Source organism: Pyxicephalus adspersus, chromosome 9, assembly GCF_032062135.1.
Source record: "Pyxicephalus adspersus chromosome 9, UCB_Pads_2.0, whole genome shotgun sequence".
NCBI lineage: Eukaryota > Metazoa > Chordata > Amphibia > Anura > Pyxicephalidae > Pyxicephalus > Pyxicephalus adspersus.
Window position 1 is genome coordinate 44,981,989 of NC_092866.1, and position 17,927 is coordinate 44,999,915.

Consider the following 17,927-nt stretch of genomic DNA (forward strand, 5'->3'; position numbering starts at 1 on the left):
CTTATGAAGTGGTGCCCAAGGGGGCTGGGCTCCTGTGATGTCAAATGTATAGATGGGAGCCAGCTGGAATAATTATTGGCTTTACATTACTATCAAAAGATTTCCCAGTTACCAAATACTTGGCTTCTAGAAGCTTAGATCAACTAGTAAACAAAAAGGGTTGTGGTATGTAGTAACCCATAACAACCTGAACTATTTACAGTTATTAGTCTCACTATACTGATTTGTTTAAAACTTTTCTTTGATTTATTGTGCTCTAAGTATGTATTTTGCAAAAGGTAGATGTCAAAATGTTACATTTTTCTTTGCTGAAATTGATCTCTCAGCAAAAGGCTTCAAATCATTATGATGGACATCAGTGCTGTACCAACATTTCCTGCCATTTAGGGTAGTGGCTTGTATTTACTTCTAGGCAACCTCCTGGCAGCTTACATTTGCTTGCATTAGGCCTCATTCCAAGCTAAAGCTAAAATTTATGTCCGAGAGCAGAACCCACAAACTTCTCCCTAATACCACAGTCATCCAGTGTATCAAAGGTAACTTTTATTCTGCTATGTGAGCCATGTTTTATTGACTTGGAGCAAAAACCCCACCGGCCCATCAGCAGAGATTTACTGGCAGGCGTAGGCTGGCCTAATGCGTGATTTATTAGTATTATTATTGTTAATAAACAGGATTTATATAGCGCCAACATAATATGCAGCGCTGTACATTAAGTAGGGGGTTGCAAATGACAGACAGTGACACAGGAGGAGAAGACCCTGCCCCTAAGAGCTTACAATCTAGAAGGTGGGGAAGGTAACACACAAGTTAGGCACCAATTTGGACCTAGCAAAGCAAACACAGAGCCTTTTCTTGTTAGAATAACAACTCCTAGAAGATGTTTTGTGGCTCTGATCATAGCAGACTTGTGGATTGTTGCAAATGTTCATAGTGCTTATTGACTGTTACTTCTTTCTGTCTGTTGTGCCCTATTGCATTAAACTGTTCTCTGTTATTTTCCTATATTGTATATTTCTTAGAGTAGTATATTCTCCATCAATGACAACACTATTGTATTCAAATGTTGCAACTGGAAAACATGGAGGTCTTTTTATAAAGCAGTAAATTTGACTTTCTTTCTGATCTCATAGTCCCTGGTGGAGAATCTTCCAGGTCAATGTATGGCAGTTATTGATTCTCCACCAGGAAATGTTTCAGTGAATTTCAGATTCCCTGCATTATAAATAGAGCCTTTTGTGTGAAGCTAGCTATTCCTAAACCCAGTAAAAAGGCATTTTCAATTTCAAAAGTGAATCATTTTTTTATTCCTTTTGAGATGTACAATTATGGCCGTTCATTTTAGTCTGGTCTTTGTTATGTGTTATTTGAATAGCACACACTATTATGTCAATGTTTTAATAGAAGGAATTTGTTTTTAGTAAGCATTTATTGTTATTTTATGAAAACTATTTTTGTTTTGACTTTTATATATGTAATTGCTACTTGTATTTTTTATGAGTTTGTTCCACATACCGATCTGTGTATTGTCCCTGGAGTGCCACTTTTTAAAATTAGAGTGTGCAATTAACACACTTGCTAATAGGTTTTTAGTCTGTGCAGAGTGCTGCAGAAAAGAACATTAATGAACACTAAAAACACAGCCTGAGTACATAATTGGCTAATATGGTTGCCCCATTTAAAAAAATATCCTGGTTTCAAGTTATTATTTTTATTATAATTTATTTTTAAGTATTAACTCTTACGAACTGCATTTTCAAGGGGCACCTTTATATATAAAAAGTGCTAATTTTATGCTCATATTTTAAAGTATTTTTAAAATGTTAAGATCCTATTCAGTTTCCTACAAATAAACATTTACTTGCATTGTTTAAAAGATACCAGCTTTAGGTACTATTTGATATAAGTTTATTTTCACAAGCTGCCCCTGTCAGTTTGGGTTTTCGTATCCAGTCACTATTAGTCCTGTCTGATTACAGAAAATAACATCCAGCCAAAATGTTCATTCAGTTTCTAAGTCATTGAGATTCCATATCAGCTTTTTTAATGTGGTGGGAACCCTTGAAATAGTCTTTTGGATCCCCTTTAATTATAAATATATCCAAAGCTCACAGTACATGGTCAGTGAGAAGAATGATACATTTCTAGCAAGTGGGAAAAATATCACCTTTACAGTTAGCCAAAAAGATCATTGATATCAGTTCCTCATGGCTCAGGGAACCCCTGGATCAACCAAAGAACATGACCAAATAACCAAAAAGTTACTGTGATGGTTCCACTAAATACATTTAAGTGAAAACTGTATCCCTTTCCTTCTTTCAGGTTCGTAATTCTCTCTGTAGTCCTCTTCGGTCTGACCTATAACCCCCATGAAACATGTTCCCTGAACCTGGTGGATCATGGACGTGGGTACCTGGGCATATTGCTCAGCTGCATGATTGCAGAGGTAGCCATCATCTGGCTGAGCATGAGAGGAGGAATTCTGTACACAGAGCCCAGGGACTCCATGCAGTATGTGTTATATGTGCGGCTTGGTAAGTGAGAAATTCCTTTTTTTTCTTTTTATTTAAGGAAAGCTGAAGAAAGGTTTCACTCATACATTTTTGTTTCCTGTAGCAATTCTGGTGATTGAGTTTATTTATGCAATCGTGGGTATTGTTTGGCTGGCTCAGTATTACACATCCTGCAATGATGTCACAGCAAAGAATGTTACACTCGGTAAGTGAAACCCCTAACCTTTATAGCTAACTAGGTTTTACTTATTATCATGAATCTGAACTCCAGAAAACCAAGCAGTTAAAATATATTTATAAACTGTCCTAATTAGCAAAGTATATGTATTCCTTGAATATTTTTTTTTATGATTAAATTTCTTTCTATAATACATCATAATCTGGGATCAGTGAGTTTTTCATGACTTTTCTATTCTACATTTTTGTAAAAGTTTATTCAACAACTCTTTCTATAATGCGGTAGACCCTTATTGGCTTACGATGCTGGTGCCACCACTTTTAGTACCTCTTGTATGGGGGATATTAAATAATAAAAGCAGAATTGTGAGAAAATGGCTTAGTCTGGTTTTTAATGCCAGTGATTGGGCAAGGGGGTTGTATTCAAAATGCATTCCAGAGAGCTTTTGGGGGGGAATTCATATTAGCTGAATTTAATCATGCAAATAGTAGTTTGGTAGATGCTGTGCTTGTTTTTTTTCTTTGTTTAAATTTTATTTATTACATGAAAATGTTGATGTGAGCCATAGCTAATTCTCCTATTGCCTAACCCCCCTGTTGTTGTTTTGTATGTGTGTATACAAGAAGGTGGTGCTTCCTTTCACATGCAGAATAATAAATGCATTACAACTTACTGGGTAGTGTTCTGTATTATAAATATAGATTGGTAAATAAACTAAAAGATCTGATGTTTTTTTTAGAAAGACTAAAAATTTACCAATTGAATTCAGTAAGCAAATGCAGGTTCATGCTGTTTGTAGTTGGTGAATTGTGCTTATTTTATAACAGCCTAAAAGTCTCATGATATTACAAAGCAGTATATTTCCCCGTCTATATTTCATGATGAGTATATCTGCAATGAAACATTTTTTGTCTTGTATTCGTGCTTTATGTATGATTATAGTATGGACATAGGATTGTAAGCTCCTCTGAGAAAGTTGGTGACATGAATGTGGATGTAAAACAATTGTAATTTTTCAGTACTATATAAATACATTCTAAAATGCAGCAGCATTTTATGGATTTGTTTTCCCCACTAAGGAAGTCTTTTGTCCTGCAAATTACATTTTACATTTGTTTTATTGTTTTGTTACAGGAATGGTGGTATGTAACTGGGTGGTCATACTCAGTGTCTGTATCACAGTACTTTGTGTATTTGACCCAACTGGAAGAACATTTGTGAAATTACGTGCAACAAAAAGAAGGCAAAGAAATTTGCGCACATACAACTTGCGGTGAGAAAGGACTCTTATCTATACTGAAATGTTTCTACAATTCCCTATAGGCTTACAGATCCATTGTGTTTTTTACAGTGTAGCTCATTCTTCAGTGTACCCACCTGATTAATCCTTTTCTTATAGGCACCGTCTGGAAGAAGGCCAAGCCAGCAGCTGGACTCGTCGTCTGAAAGTCTTCCTGTGCTGCACTCGCACTAAGGACTCTCAGTCTGTAAGCTTACAAAACATGATGATTACTTTAACAGATTGGTTAGCACTGCATCTGTATATAATTTTAGTGTAAGATTAGTGTAAAATCCTAATTCTGGTATAAATTGTGCATTTATGTTTATGGATGCTTCAAAATGTATATACAAAATATATTTTAGGTTGCTTTTTTGTAAAGTGCTAAAGGAATCCATGGAAAATGTAGCAAGTGCTTTGTGGGAAATGTATGCAAATAAACTCCTAAAGAAAAAGGAATGTCTGGGTAATTGGCACAGAAGTGTCTGAGTAGAGTTTGGAAGAATTTAGGCAATGCTGCTCGGAAAGATCTTCAAGAAATGCTTTCCAGATATAGAACTGGTTTCAAAGTTTTTTCAGCTTACTGTTTCAGCAACCGTTAATAAATTCCTTATTACTGTAAAACTTCAGCAGATTCACAAATCCTATACTAGAGCTGGCCCAAACGTCCATAGGTAAGTGTTCTGGTTCAGCAATGCATTCAGAAAATACCCAGAGTGTGGTTTTTACAGGTCTGCAACACTGTTTACCTTAATTTGAATCTTTTTTCTTTTCTTTTATAGTCAGTCCACACATCATTTATAAATAATTTTCTACTATACAGTGGTACTTGCACCCTTTTCCTTTTATCCCTGGTTACATAATCACCCTGGTTTAGTTTCTAGGCTTGCTCCCATTTGACTATAGCCGTGCTTTACCTGCTGCAAGTCCAAGTTTCAAATTCACTTCTTAAAATTATTTATATATACGAAAATGTAACTCTTGCCTTTGGATGAACTGATTCTTTGATTGTCTAATAAGTTTTCCCCAACTGTAAAACTGCAGAACTTAACAGCAAATATGAAGGCTGATGGGTATATCTCTGGAACTTTATGCCCTAAAGTATAATGCAGTTTGCCTGAAAATGTTTGAGATGGCCAAGGCCATTTGGATTAAGGTAGATATAAACATTGTATAATAGTTTAAACATTTGGTGGGCATTGGAAATGTCATTACAGCATGTGCCCTCCATTATGTTTTCTGTCATGGCAGTGTAAACAATCTTTAACATACAATCAGTAATGACAGAAGCTTTATAAACAAAAAACTAGGGATCTGCAAGAAACCACCTAAAACCACCTAATGATCAGTACATCCCATTGTTTCCTTTATCAGCATCACCATTCAATTCTTCCTAGTCTGTCATTACAAATAAATGCTCATTTTGTAGTCTATTCGGATGTAATATTGCTATTTAAGGGATTTATGTATCCTAATGGATGGATTTGGGGAACAAACATCTCATCTGGATTATAGTATTACATACTTTATAGGGTAACTGTATTTCAAAACATAATAAACTTTTCAATTACCGAGGGAAACAAGCTACATTTCAAATATAACCTTTTGTTAGAATAGACCAAGTTCACTAAAAGCAACTGTGGTCTATATAGATGCAGTGTATGGAGTAGCTTTATGTCTGATTGAAGTCTTCAGATTAAAGACTCAAAGGGGATTTATGTACTTTAGCCTTCTTATCAATTAACATATTTACTTTATCACTGCCCATTAGCCATTTCATGTGATTCCTGATAACCCATTCCATGATTTCTAATGGCAATGTTCTGTAAACCAGAATGATTAGAATTCACATTGCTTTACTTGTTCTTAATCTCAGAGGCCTTTTGCGCTCTGTATTGTAAGGTGCAGACAGGTTACAATAAACAATGCAATGTTTAATTCCTGAGGTTGTAATGTCAGATAATAGCACAGTGTGAGAGAAGGCAATGATAGGAAGTTATTACAGTGTTGCTTGGTCATGAAATATATATTAATAATAATAATACTATCTTTTTAGTGATAGTAATGCTGTTGGTCTAAATGGGCACATTAAATGGAAAATAACATAAGAATTTCATCCAGTTCATTATATTTTTTGCAGGCAGTATTAGGAAGTGTTACATTCTAAGTAGGTTATTAGGCGTGTGTTCAGTTTTACTCTTCTTGTGACTGACCCAAATGTGTCTCTTCTTGCAGGATGCCTATTCAGAGATTGCCTATTTGTTTGCTGAGTTTTTTCGCGATCTGGATATCGTTCCTTCTGATATAATTGCCGGGTTAGTCTTGTTACGCCAGAGACAAAGAGCAAAGAGAAATGCAGTACTGGATGAGGCAAGTCTTATCTTGTGGTATTTTTCTTAGGATTGGCCTCATTTTTGAAAGTGTGTGAGGAAATAACGCTGACAATTTCCATACCAAACAACTAGCCAGCCAGAACTTCCCCTTCTTTGTCCCTGTAGAGTTTGGATGATGAAGGGAATACACAATTGGCATATTTACTGCAGTTAAAAATATGGTCACTTTTTTTTGCTTTCAGGCTAATAATGACATATTGGCTTTCCTATCTGGCATGCCAGTCACCCGAAAAACGAAATATCTGGATCTGAAAAATACTGTAAGTATTTATGCCTTGACTATACATAAGTATGTTTCTGGAGACCTTTCCACTCATAGAAGCTTTTCTCTATCCTCTCTCAGCAAGAGATGCAACGCTACAAGGAAGTTTGTTATTACATGCTCTTTGCACTGGCAGCTTATGGCTGGCCCATGTACCTCATTAGAAAGCCAACTTGTGGCATTTGTCGATTGGCAGGCGCATGCTCGTGAGTAGTCCAGTCATTTTTTTGAAATTGTGCTTCCTTTGTGTGTTTCTTGCTTATAACTTTTGTACCTTTTTGTTTGTAATTATTTGCTTTTTTTTCCTAATTGAGCCTTTTTCATGCTGAATATATTTGTGTTTATAACAGCGATTGTCCCCTCTGACGTACACATTTTTTGTATCTGCTTTCCTCTTTTTCTTTGCTGCTATTAGTAGCTGCTGCTGCCCCTGTTCTTCCCGCCCTCGCTTTGCACCTGGAGTTACCATTGAAGAGGATAATTGCTGTGGTTGCAATGCTATTGCCATAAAGCGTCATTTCCTGGACGAGAACATGAACATGGTGGACATTGTGTATACGTCATGTCATGATGCGGTTAGTTGTTTTCCTTTCTGCTATTTTGTGTCTTATAAATTCTTATTAAAACAGAACCCAAAGCAGACATTAAATTCACTAATGCAGCTCTGTATTGATTAAAACATTACATACCTTTCTATGTACAACTAAACCTTTGTATAATTGTTCCTTAATAAATTATCCTTACGTCCTTTAAGTGCAGGACAAATACTTACCATTACCCCTTATCCAGTGACTTGCACTGGCGGGCCCTGCTCTGAGCCATACAATTTTGTTGCTTTCCACAATTCATGCATGGCACAACCCCATTAATTCCTAGGGGGAAGTTGTGCTTATGGCAGCCTCTAGCGGTTTCTCAGATTTCACCTAGTTATGAAATGGGCTGCAGCATGCATGTTCTGTACAAAATGGGGATTGCTACCACTGCTCACAATAATGTATGGGGAAGATTTACCAAATGTTTTTACTTTGCAGGGCACTTTTCTTTAAAAAAAAAAAAAAAAAAAAAACTTTTTTTGTTACAAAACTGTGTTGACTTTAACTTGTTTTATTGAAAACGTAATTACAGGATAACATGCCTGTTACAATATAGACACTTTGAACCTGTGTAACCTGGACTTTGCCTATCTTCTGCCTCCCAGCAAAGTTTTTCACACTTTGTCCTGCCAATAAATGCTACAGTCGGTGATCGATGTTGTGAAACAACACTTATCATTAGTGATATCACATATATCTGCTTTTTATAGGTTTATGAAACCCCATTCTTCGTGGCTGTAGATCATGACAAGAAGAAAGTGGTGATAAGCATACGTGGAACACTCTCTCCAAAAGTAAAAGCAAAAATACAATTTGTAGTTAAAGTATAAGAAAAGTAACCTTTTCAAATTATGTTATAATTCCTTGGATATTCATTAACTGTGTTTATTTTAGGATGCCTTGACAGACCTCACGGGAGATGCAGAGCGCCTACCAGTGGAAGGTCACCATGGAACTTGGTTAGGTCACAAGGTAAATAGCCATAAGACCAAACTTAGAAGTGAATGTTGTAATGTAGTTATCAATATAATAAAAAGGATGTCGGGGTGAAGAGAGCAGTCACTGTTTTTGTTTTGTCCCGTTATAGCAGCTATGATAGTAAAACTTAACAGCTAAACACACAGTTAAAATATTTATATTTTTGCTGTTTGCCTTTCAAAGGAATTGTAACTCTGTACAACTTCTAAGTTTTAAAGCCTCATTCACACTGGGCTGTCTGATCCATTTTTGAAAACACATGGACATTGACATGCATTTTGGCACGTGCTGTATTAGGGCAAGCCCATTCCTATAAGTGGGCTGCCTAATGCATCTCACTTTACTGAAGATTCTGCTTTCTAGTTCTCAGTAGCACAGCATGCTTCTCTTTTGTAGCCTGTTGTTTATTGGAAAAATACTCCCTTTTTCTTTTAAACCCTGAAGTGTGTTGAAATGTAATTCCATAGCTCCTTGTACATGTTGAAACCTTAAGGTTATTGTACATGTACGTATGATTAGAGGGTACAAAGACAGGTAGAGACTGCACTTTGATAACTTATTAATTTCGTAACAATGTCATTACAGATCATCTTTTTTTACATGGTCATTTCGCAAGCCTTGTATTAGTCATGTTTGAGTGAACTCATGCAAACATCTCTCTTACCCTGTGAACTGTAAACAGAGATTATTGATTGAAGTGTACCTTTCTATTCCAGTATTGTCATCTTTTGTGTCCATGAATTAAAGACTACATCTTGTGTGTTATTCTTACTAGGGTATGGTTCTTTCTGCTGAGTACATTAAGAAAAAATTGGAGCAAGAAATGGTTCTTTCCCAAGCATTTGGCCGAGATCTGGTATGTTAGACTGCTATTAGAACTAAACATCTACTATAGAAAATTAATTATATCAGGCTTTATTAAAAGACAATATATATATATATATATATATATATATATATATATATATATATATATATATATATATATATAATCCTATGCATCTGTGTAGACAGCATTAGTTTTTACTTTTTTAGGCTGAGAACATTTTCAGCAAGTACGGAATTTACTTTTTGCTTTTACCAGAAATGCAGTGTCCTTTTCACATCATGTGAGAATATTGTGAAATTACAGTCTAGCATAGCAAAAAATAAACTGTTTTCCTGCTCATTGCCAAAATATTCTACCTGCCTTTGTACTAAAGTAATGTTATCTGTGTAGAAAAAAAACAGCCCCCAATTGTATTACTATTACTATTATTATTAATTGTATTACTAATGACCCATTAGTATCACTAGTAATGTCCATTCACTTGTTGCTGCAATATTTTTGAATTGGAGGCTTAATTGTCTCCTCTCCATACATCAAAGAAACCTTCTCTTCTCAAGCTCAGTTTCCTTGTGATAACGAAACCAATGTGTTTAACCTTTTCTTGTAGTTATTAAAAATCAAAATTCTGCCCCACTATAAAAAATAGTCTGGCAACCTTATAAAAACAAGGGGTACATTTTGATTATAGTTCCACATTACCTGAAAACAATGGTATTGTCCCTGTTAACTACTAATTTCCTCGTTCCCATATAGTGGAAAAGAACAGAGGCAAACATGTTTGAGATCTAAATCTATTTTGAGCTTTTAAAACTTAACCATTATAAGGTCAATAAAACCCCATATCAAATTGACAATCATAATTACTTTTTCAACTGTAATTTTGGTATCCCCTTAAATTCACTCTGAAAAAGAGGATGTTACAGATTTTCAAGCAAAGAATCATGTTTTCTTTTCAATGTCAGTGCCTGCTGGAAAAATAAAAAGACCTCCCAAGTGCCCTATCATGGAAACTATGACTTTGTTGCCCTGTTGATGTTTCCTTTTCTAGGAAGAGGGGATGAGATCTTAATCCTTCATGCACTGGCTTTTATGATCTAATATAAAGGTGTTAAAAATAGGCTGACCAATATACTTACTCTTGCAGAGATATCAAAACTTGCTGGCTTTCAGTCGTGACAACTGAACCTACATAATGCCGAACTAAGCATGACAGTATTCTCCCCAGAAGTTTTTTAGGCAGGGTGGGAAGACGATGTAGGTGGGTGATGGCCCCCGTGTTGTGACACAACTTTTCAGTAACCACCCAAAAACAGCCAGGTGGTTACTTAAAAGTGCGGGGTGGTGCACCCAACTAAAAGGGGCTAGGGAGAACACTGCATGATAAGTCTGCTATAGGAGAAAGATAAACTGTTAGATAAAACCATAGGCAACACTGGCAACCATGTCTTTGCCTTTTTTGGGGCACAGCGTCTAGTTGCCTTGTTTGGGGCACAAGTTTAGGTAATTTTCCAAGTTTAACCTACTGTCGGCAATGCAATTACAAAATATTTATATACATTTTTTCTTGTTTATCTGACTAACAAAAAATAGAAAATCAACTTGTATTTTTTTTTGTCACTAAAATTCATTTCAGTTGAAAATATTTCATATTTATTGTCTTGTTTGTTAACATGTTGGGATAAGGTTCTTAAAAACAGATTTTTTTTTTGTGGTTGAACACGGTTTGTTACACTTTGTCACCAGGGACGTGGAACAAAACACTATGGCGTAATTGTGGTGGGACACTCCCTAGGAGCTGGAACTGCAGCCATTCTTTCTTTCCTTTTGCGCCCGCAGTACCCTTCTCTGAAGTGTTTTGCATACTCTCCCCCAGGAGGTCTCTTAAGGTAATTGCCAACTATATGAAATATAGAATGTCATTTATGACTGTTAAGTATGTTTACTCATCTCATTTAATGTTTTTTTTTTTAGTGAGGATGCCATGGAATATTCAAAGGAGTTTGTGACATCTGTAGTGCTTGGGAAAGACTTGGTTCCTAGGTAAGTTATGCTTTTATTTTGCCGTTGTGCGATCTGTTGTGTGCATGATATGTTGCCCTCACAGCTGTTTTCATTTTTTTGGTAGGATTGGGTTATCTCAGCTTGAAGGTTTCCGCAGGCATCTTCTAGATGTTCTTCAGAGAAGCAACAAGCCGAAGGTTAGCTGTCTGGCTGCATATTTTTCACCATATGATTGATCATTCCTTCCCTAGTATTATGCTGTAAAACTGCTTTATTTATACTTTTTAGGGGAGAATTGGCTTTAGCTTCCTGAATACATCTACTGTACGCTCTGGGAGTTGTTATGGGCATAATTATGTTCTAATATTATAAAAAATATATAGGTCCTTTACTTTTCAGCATAAATGTTTTTTTATCTGATCATTTCAATATTCTGTTTATATTTAAAAAATCTAAGTATGTCTGTAAATTCTTAATGATGATTTTTTTTTTTAATGAATCTTTAGGGTATTTTGTTTGGGGCAGCATTTTCTTCACATTCTGTCCTGGAAATGTAACTGGAAGTGAGAAAATCTTTTTAGATTAGACAGTTGTCATTGCAACAGATGTTCAAGATGTAAAAGCTGTACAATTTGGGATTTCCAATTACTTTGAGATTGAATCTTCATTGCCAGGGCAATGAAATCAGCCAGGCAAAATCAAAAGAAAAAGTACACTTTATGATGTAATTAAAGAGGTAACGATCAGACTGGGATTTTTGCTTAAAATTATTATTCTAGCACATATAATTTATTTATACTGTTTTTTTTAATAGATTTCAAAAGTGGTTGTGATTGCAGTGATCCCCCAATTTTATATTGTGTCAAATTACCGGATAAACTTTTGCATATAAACCATTTTGTGCAGGTTTTACTGGGGCCTCATCAATGAAAGCACCACATCCCTCAGTTATACCATTCAAATATCAATGTAATATAATAGGACTTTACTTGTGCCTAGAAAATGACCAAACTTTACTCAAATTAAAACATATACGTCATTTCTAAAAACATCCATAATTAATTTTCTATTTCAAGCAAGAGTAAAAGATCATGTCATATCATCATCATCAAGTGTCAGCCATCAAGATTCTGCATATACTATTCAAATAATTATAAAGTAATTGTTCACACAATCGGATAAAAAAAAATCAGTTGCTGCATTCCTTAATAACAAAGTTTCTCTTACCGTGTTTTGTGGACTTAGTTCTCTTCTTCAGGAGGAAAGATTTTCTACAATAAATATCCTTGAATTTATTTATAATACTTCATGAATATGAATTCATGAATATGTATTCGATATTTTTTATTTATATTACATGAAATATAAAATTCTATAAATAGTACCACCTGAATTATAATATATATATATAATAATATATTATATTATCTACATAATAATATAATACAGGAACACCTCACAGGTCTGAAACAAGCAAGCAGCAGCGGCAGAAACCCCACTGTATTCCCAGATGACACTGCTTGAATTCTGCTGGGGAAAAAAATATCAAAAGACTTAATAAATCAATAAATCACATTAAAAAAAAAAAATCCAGGGTACACCAACTGTCTCATTTAATACCAATATATTGGCTCCAGTGTAGCAACTCTGAAGGAAGAGTCAATCAATGGGTTAAAATCTTGCCAAGCCAAAACTGCTATTTCCAGTTTGTATAACTCTACAAACTAATCTGACATTTCAATCTTATCCAGTATTAGTTGACTAAACTCCTCAAATATCCTTATCACCTAAATATAAGTGAAACTCATTTGCAATAGTAACAAGATGGATTTATATACCTTTTACACTTTTAAAGGGACCTCAGGGTTTTATGAAGTGCTGCAATCCTGCAGGAATTGGGAAAAGGATTATGCTATCATGCTAGTTAGCAAGCCTTCAAGTTAACTATAACTCTGTGACTATTTTTTCAGTTTGACATCAGGCCATGAGGATCTTACACATTGTGCATTCCTATTACTTTGCTGCAGAGTTGATCAACTTTCTCACTTCAAGGTGCTGTGGTCATGGGGTCATGGAGGTGGTTTCAAAGAAAATGTTTCCTCCTCAGCCTAACAGAAACAGCTTATTAAGATTATATCTGATCATACCTTTCTCTCTTTTTTTCTTGCTGTTTGTATAGTGGCGAATCATCTTAGGGGGTACAAAATGTATACCTAAATCAGAACTTCCTGATGAGTCTGAGGGGATAACTGTGCCCAATAACCGGCTCTGGACTCACCCTAGTGATCTGACCATAGCGCTCTCTGCCAGCACGCCACTTTACCCACCTGGACGGATCATTCACGTTGTGCACAACCATCCTGAAGAACAATGCTGGTAAGTGTATGGGAACTTCCATATGGAATATTTGTAAACCGCTATAATAACTAATATTCATCATACACATGTCTTCTAGAATATTGCTGTAATAAGTCTTTTATATTTTGAAGTTTCTGGGATCAGGAAGAACCAACATACTTTGCCATTTGGGGGGATAATAAGGCATTTGAGGAAGTGATCATCTCTCCAGCGATGCTGCATGAACATCTCCCACATGTAGTGATGGAAGGACTTAATAAAGTAAGAGGAATTATTTCATCTTCCTGCAGAGGCAACATATGTGTTTGAGCTCTAATGAAAATTATTTCAATTGAAAACATTTTGAGTTACTGTTTTAATGTTTGCTGTATAGTAATTTCACCTGTGAGTGACTCTTTTTTTTGTTAGTGTAATATTGAAGTAAGATCAGAAGTTTTGGGAGGCTTTGTGCAATTACTTCTGCTTGCTTTCTTCCTTAAAACTATTAAGATTCTGTGAACTCGCCTAGTAAAGATACAAGCCCTGTTGTGACTTTGTAGGCTTAGAAAAAAATTCTATCCCCAGTGTATATGTCCTTTTTTCCAGGCCAATATCCCCTCTACTGCTTCTATCAACCGAGATGATCCATAACCATAATTACCATTGTCATCCATTTAAAAGCCTTCTTTTAATCCAAATAGACAAAATTATCTATATTTTTCAAAACATGATTGCCTAGCGAAAAACGATTGACCAAAATCTATTTTACAGTAGTTTAATTACTAAGCGTTGGTCTGTTTCATGATTTCAAGTGAATCTAGCATGATCTGATGTTTACCAAGGAAGGAAATAGTTACAGGTAGTCCCCGGGTTACATACGAGATGGGGATTGTACGTTTGTTCTTAAGTTGAATTTGTATGTAAGTGGGAACAGGTACATTATTATAATAATTGCAATTAGGACAGATGTTTGTCTCAACATATTCGTCAGCGTGGTGTCACTTACTATATAAAATTCTCAATGCAAGTTAACCACAAACAAAGCAAGAAAAAAACTTTATGGAGCCTAGACATTCATTAACTTCTAGAGCAAGCTGTGCTTTAATAGTGCCTTGATATGCAAAAAAAAAAAAAAAACTGCAGAGTTTGTTTTGGTCAATAAAAAGTTACAAGAAGTTGCAAAACAGCAACAGACTTCTTCTGCAAGTCTTGCGAACCGCCCCCCTCCCCCCCATCAAGCTTCTGTCCTGCACACGAAAGAGCAGGGAAGACCGTTTGTATTTAGGAGTCATCCGGATGTCCTTAACTCAAGGAATTACTTGTATTTACAGAGCTTTTGCTTATAGGGTTCTAGTACTAAGGTGTGATTGTGTCAGAGGTGTAAGAACATTGCTTTAATGTCTTTATTTTAGGTAACAACAGTGAGGTTTGTAGGACTTACAGAAAATGAAGAAAACATACTTTAAAGTGGGGTAAATGAGTGGGAGTAAATGTCTGCATGTAATTTCATAAATACAGTTAAACAAATTGGGTATAAAAAGTACCCTAAAATCATTCCAGAGGTGGTGAAAAATGCCTAAAAATATCCTACATCTTATGTTACTGGTGGTATCAACAGGAACACTAGTTTAAACCCAAAATTGAACAAGGCACAAACTATAATAGCAATGGAGGTTAATACATGAATGCAAACAAAGTATACTACCGGTATGTAAACTTTGCAATGATATACTTTGTATACTTTGCAATACTTTGACTGCAAGCAAAGTGGTAGAAATAATATCTGTTTCATGGGCCAAATGTTGCTTGTACATTGCACTACATCCCATTTCCTGACACCCCTGAATATAGCCAGTGGGTGATTCAATCAGATGCAACAATGTCCTCAAAGCAGGAAGAACTAAGGATGCCAGACTAATTTTAGTAGGGTTAGGACCTAGCAGTAGGGTTGAGCAGTACAGCTAGAGGGTAAGGTTTTAAATGTGTAAAATTCAATTCAAAAGGTAATACTTATAATTTACACTAATCAATATGATATCTTTAAGAATTTTGCCTAATTTGGGTTTAGTTATTAGTAGATATATATTTAGACAGGATCACAATAAGGGGTGTATTTTTAAATAAATTGTATAACAATTCATTCAACAAAATTGCTTGTTTTACAGTCTGCTTGAATTGAGATGGGTAAATGTATTGAATTATACTTCACAGGTATTAAGTAGACATGGGCGAATACATTGGTTTAATTGCAGGTTTCATTCACAATTCATCTCCTAGGTGCTATAACAATGAATACAAGTGTCCTAGCTGTCAGTTTCATATAGACATAGAAAAACACACTGAATTGGAGAAAAACAAACGTCAGCACCACCTAGTGGATGAGATGTTTGAAGTGAGATGAAAATTGCTATTTAACCAATTTATCTGGACTTTTTTCCTTGTTTACATAATATATTTGAAGTAAATTCAAGTAAATTCATCTATCTCAGTTTACCTGTAAAGTACACTTGTGCATCTCAGTTTACACTTAATGATAAAACAAGCAACTTCGTTGAAGGAGTCACTATACTTGTTGTTTTTGATGAATTCCTATATGTTGGTCAGTGCATGTTCCATTATGTGTATCCTCCTAGCAGTTGGTTTCTGCTTTTTTATGCCATACATCCCCATTGTGGCATTGTTGTCCAGGTAAGATTGCACAGTTCAGCATTCTACATAGGAGGTGGTAAACTTTTGATTGTAGTGTTTGGTTTACAGGGCTGTACCACCAAACATTCACAAGACTACATCTACAGTAATACATGTTAGTCTTTTATTTGTATGTATTCTTATGTTGTTTCTAGTCTTTAGCAATACATTTTTCTTACCAGGTTCTGGAGAATTATAACAAGGGCAAGACAGCTTTGCTATCTGCTGCTAAAGTTATGGTTAGTCCAACAGAAGTTGACCTGAACCCTGAGCTGATCTTCCACCAACCACCCCATCTGTCTCCTCCAATCCTGGAGGTAATACCTGCAATCATGCCTGGGACAAATGCCAACAGGAGGAACAGCAGCACCAGGTAAGCAATAGGGATGCTCGATAATACAGCATAGTTCTGTCCACTTCTAGGTGCAAATATTCAGTTTGGATGAAAACTTCCCAGCTTCTTCTACCATGGCCACCTCTTACATTAGTCCTGAAAACACGAAGCATTGTTTATGTTGGGACAATAGCCCTGCTTTGCGCCGTGACAAATTTTAGGCCAATACATTTTTGGGTTAAAGTTATTCTGTGTGGATTTGGTTGCATTGCTGAGGAATAAAATTGGTATTGGCTGACATGATTTTAACTTTATGGTTGGGAATGTTGGGAACTTTGGAACTTTTTTTAGGCTATCTATGATTTAATGTATTCCACATCTTAATCTTCGTCCATCTGTCTCACATTTCCTTACGCATGTTTCTTGTCCTTGTTATTCAGGAACCTGTGTGGTGTGATCTGATTTCTCTTTGCTCGCCTGTGTATTGGACACTGTTCTGTCCCTTTTTCTTGCATTACCATGGCCTGTTTGTGTCGTGATTTGTAATCTCATCTGTGAGTTTTCTCAGTCTTTTTTTTCCCCAAAACATGTCATATCAGTGTGTAGTTTGTCTCTGTTATGTATTCACTAGTTTTGGTTTTGTTTCTCTAGTTTGGTACACTGTGAAATTGCCTTTACTCCGGAGGTGAACTAGAGTAGTGGATTCCATGCACTCTGAGTTTTTTTTTCTTCCTTTCGAGAATAAATGACTACAGACTTTAGTTCATACTTAGATTCAAAATCGTGATCCAACTCCTCAAACATTCAAAGATTGTATAAACATGCATGCTTGTTTATATAGACAGATATTTCTGATGCCAAGGCAGCTTATCATAGTGGATATTTAGAGGGGAGGAACAATAAAGGCAGAGGTTTAATTTTAAGGAAGGATAGAAAATAAAAAGGAAAGCTACATTAATCTGTAGAAAAGGTTATATGAACAGTTATGCTTGGGCCCTGTAACCTTTCAAACATTGGGGCAGTTGCCGTGAACCCACTTCCTTTAGGTATATTCTCTTGAAGAATTTCAAATATAATGGACCTCATTTAATAAAGCCCTAGAGGGGATACACTTTCATTAGTGAAGCTGGGTGATCCAGCAAACCTAGATTGAATTTCTCTAAAGTCATTTGCTAGCAAGTGTTTTGAATCATGGACCAGATCTATTCCAGGTTTGCTGGATCACCCAGCTTCACTGATGAAAGTGTATCCTCTCCAGCCATGGAGACCTTTATTAAATCAGGCCCAAGGTGTGACATGGATACTCATTATTTATATAGGACATTATTTCTTCTAGACCTCAGAGATTAGTGGAATAAGTGTGTGTGTGTGATTTTTAGATGACCTACCCACCACTTTCATACTATACAGCCATTTAGATGAAACCTTTATTTTCATGGCTGTCATGTTAACTCATTGTCCAATGAAGAGACTAATGACAGAGAAAACTAGTAGAAAGTAGGCTCATCCTTCTGGGAGTCTTAGGTTTGGCTGATCAGAATT

The 17,927-nt window shown here is 35.7% G+C and overlaps 1 protein-coding gene across 3 annotated transcripts in view; it reads left to right on the plus strand.

Annotated features, from left to right (window-relative positions):
- Window positions 1-17,927, plus strand: part of DAGLA (diacylglycerol lipase alpha) — a 43,823-nt gene that overhangs the window by 15,625 nt on the left and 10,271 nt on the right. For all 3 annotated transcript variants that reach the window (XM_072421762.1, XM_072421763.1, XM_072421765.1), the window contains exons 3-19: window positions 2,323-2,534; window positions 2,617-2,718; window positions 3,826-3,964; window positions 4,091-4,178; window positions 6,206-6,340; window positions 6,546-6,623; window positions 6,707-6,831; window positions 7,041-7,200; window positions 7,929-8,012; window positions 8,113-8,190; window positions 8,972-9,052; window positions 10,769-10,911; window positions 10,997-11,065; window positions 11,151-11,223; window positions 13,206-13,402; window positions 13,516-13,645; window positions 16,234-16,424. In XM_072421762.1, coding sequence (XP_072277863.1) covers window positions 2,323-2,534; window positions 2,617-2,718; window positions 3,826-3,964; window positions 4,091-4,178; window positions 6,206-6,340; window positions 6,546-6,623; window positions 6,707-6,831; window positions 7,041-7,200; window positions 7,929-8,012; window positions 8,113-8,190; window positions 8,972-9,052; window positions 10,769-10,911; window positions 10,997-11,065; window positions 11,151-11,223; window positions 13,206-13,402; window positions 13,516-13,645; window positions 16,234-16,424 — 2,085 coding nt within the window. The remainder of the gene's footprint in view (window positions 1-2,322; window positions 2,535-2,616; window positions 2,719-3,825; window positions 3,965-4,090; window positions 4,179-6,205; window positions 6,341-6,545; window positions 6,624-6,706; window positions 6,832-7,040; window positions 7,201-7,928; window positions 8,013-8,112; window positions 8,191-8,971; window positions 9,053-10,768; window positions 10,912-10,996; window positions 11,066-11,150; window positions 11,224-13,205; window positions 13,403-13,515; window positions 13,646-16,233; window positions 16,425-17,927) is intronic.